This window comes from Buceros rhinoceros, unplaced genomic scaffold, assembly GCF_000710305.1.
Source record: "Buceros rhinoceros silvestris isolate BGI_N320 unplaced genomic scaffold, ASM71030v1 scaffold24697, whole genome shotgun sequence".
Classification (NCBI taxonomy): Eukaryota; Metazoa; Chordata; class Aves; order Bucerotiformes; family Bucerotidae; genus Buceros; species Buceros rhinoceros.
Window position 1 is genome coordinate 11300 of NW_010423184.1, and position 1179 is coordinate 12478.

General features: G+C 58.9%; 1 protein-coding gene across 1 annotated transcript in view; it reads left to right on the top strand.

The window, feature by feature from the left end:
• Positions 1 to 1179, top strand: part of ST14 (suppression of tumorigenicity 14 (colon carcinoma)) — an 11024-nt gene that overhangs the window by 4627 nt on the left and 5218 nt on the right. The window contains 2 exon segments of the mRNA XM_010140356.1: positions 342 to 439; positions 912 to 1021. Of these exon segments, the coding sequence (XP_010138658.1) occupies positions 342 to 439; positions 912 to 1021 (208 nt within the window).

Here is a 1179-nt window from a genome sequence, read left to right on the forward strand (position 1 = left end):
GGTGGCTGCGGTCACTGTGCCAGGGGGTCGCATCTTGGCTCTCGGAGCTCTCCTTGCCCACGGTGCTCTTGGCCGCTGTAAAGAAATCCCTTGAGGAGGGCAAAATAATGGCTTATGTTGGATTAGACGTGCAGATTGATGTATGCAGGAAGCAGCTAACTCATCTCCTGGGTTCTCTCCAAACCTTGGAGCAGAGCTGCTCTCTCCAGAGGTCAACTTAACCTTGTTAGAGACCATTGCATCTGCTCCCGTCCTGCCTCGGGCGACAGCCAGCTAAGGCTTGGGAAAACCACAGCTCCTTAGCTCCCTAACCTGTTTCCATCTCCCTGCTTCTCTTCCAGTCTGCGGGGGGACTCTGAAAGGAGAGAGCGGCACCTTCACCACCCCCTATTACCCGGCACACTACCCCCCAGCCACCGACTGCGTCTGGAGCATCGAGGTAAGACAGCGTCCTCCTTTTGCCTGCCTTAGTCCATCAAATGAGCTTGGTTTTGCAGGACACAGCGTGCAGGCGAGCTCACCAGGGTGCTGCCTGGAGCCTGTGTCTGGCAGGGCTGGAGGGAGGCTTGGGGAGCCGGTGCTGAAGGCAGGAGAGCCCACCAGGGGCCTGAACCCCACATAGCACTTACACAGCCCCAGTGACTGGAGCTTTATCCTTTTGCCTGCCTTAGTCCATCAAATGAGCTTGGTTTTGCAGGACACAGCGTGCAGGCGAGCTCACCAGGGTGCTGCCTGGAGCCTGTGTCTGGCAGGGCTGGAGGGAGGCTTGGGGAGCCGGTGCTGAAGGCAGGAGAGCCCACCAGGGGCCTGAACCCCACATAGCACTTACACAGCCCCAGTGACTGGAGCTTTACACAAACCACGGAGCGTGTGCCCCGGAAACCAACCGCTGGCTCTGCTTCTTCCTGCAGGTTCCCTCTAAAAAGAACGTGAAGGTGCGTTTCAACATGTTCTTCGTGCTGGAGCCCGGGATCCCCGTCACCTCTTGTACCAAGGACTACGTGCAGATCAACAGCACCAAGTGGGTGCCCGGCGCTGCTCTCTGACCCGCCCTCAATACGGCACCTCGTGCTTTCCTTAAACCTGCCGTGAGACCAAGCGTCCTGGTGCCTTTGGGGATACGAGGAGGCGGGAGGGTGATGGGCCCGAGCTGCTCTTGTAGCTCGGTGGGGCGAGGGG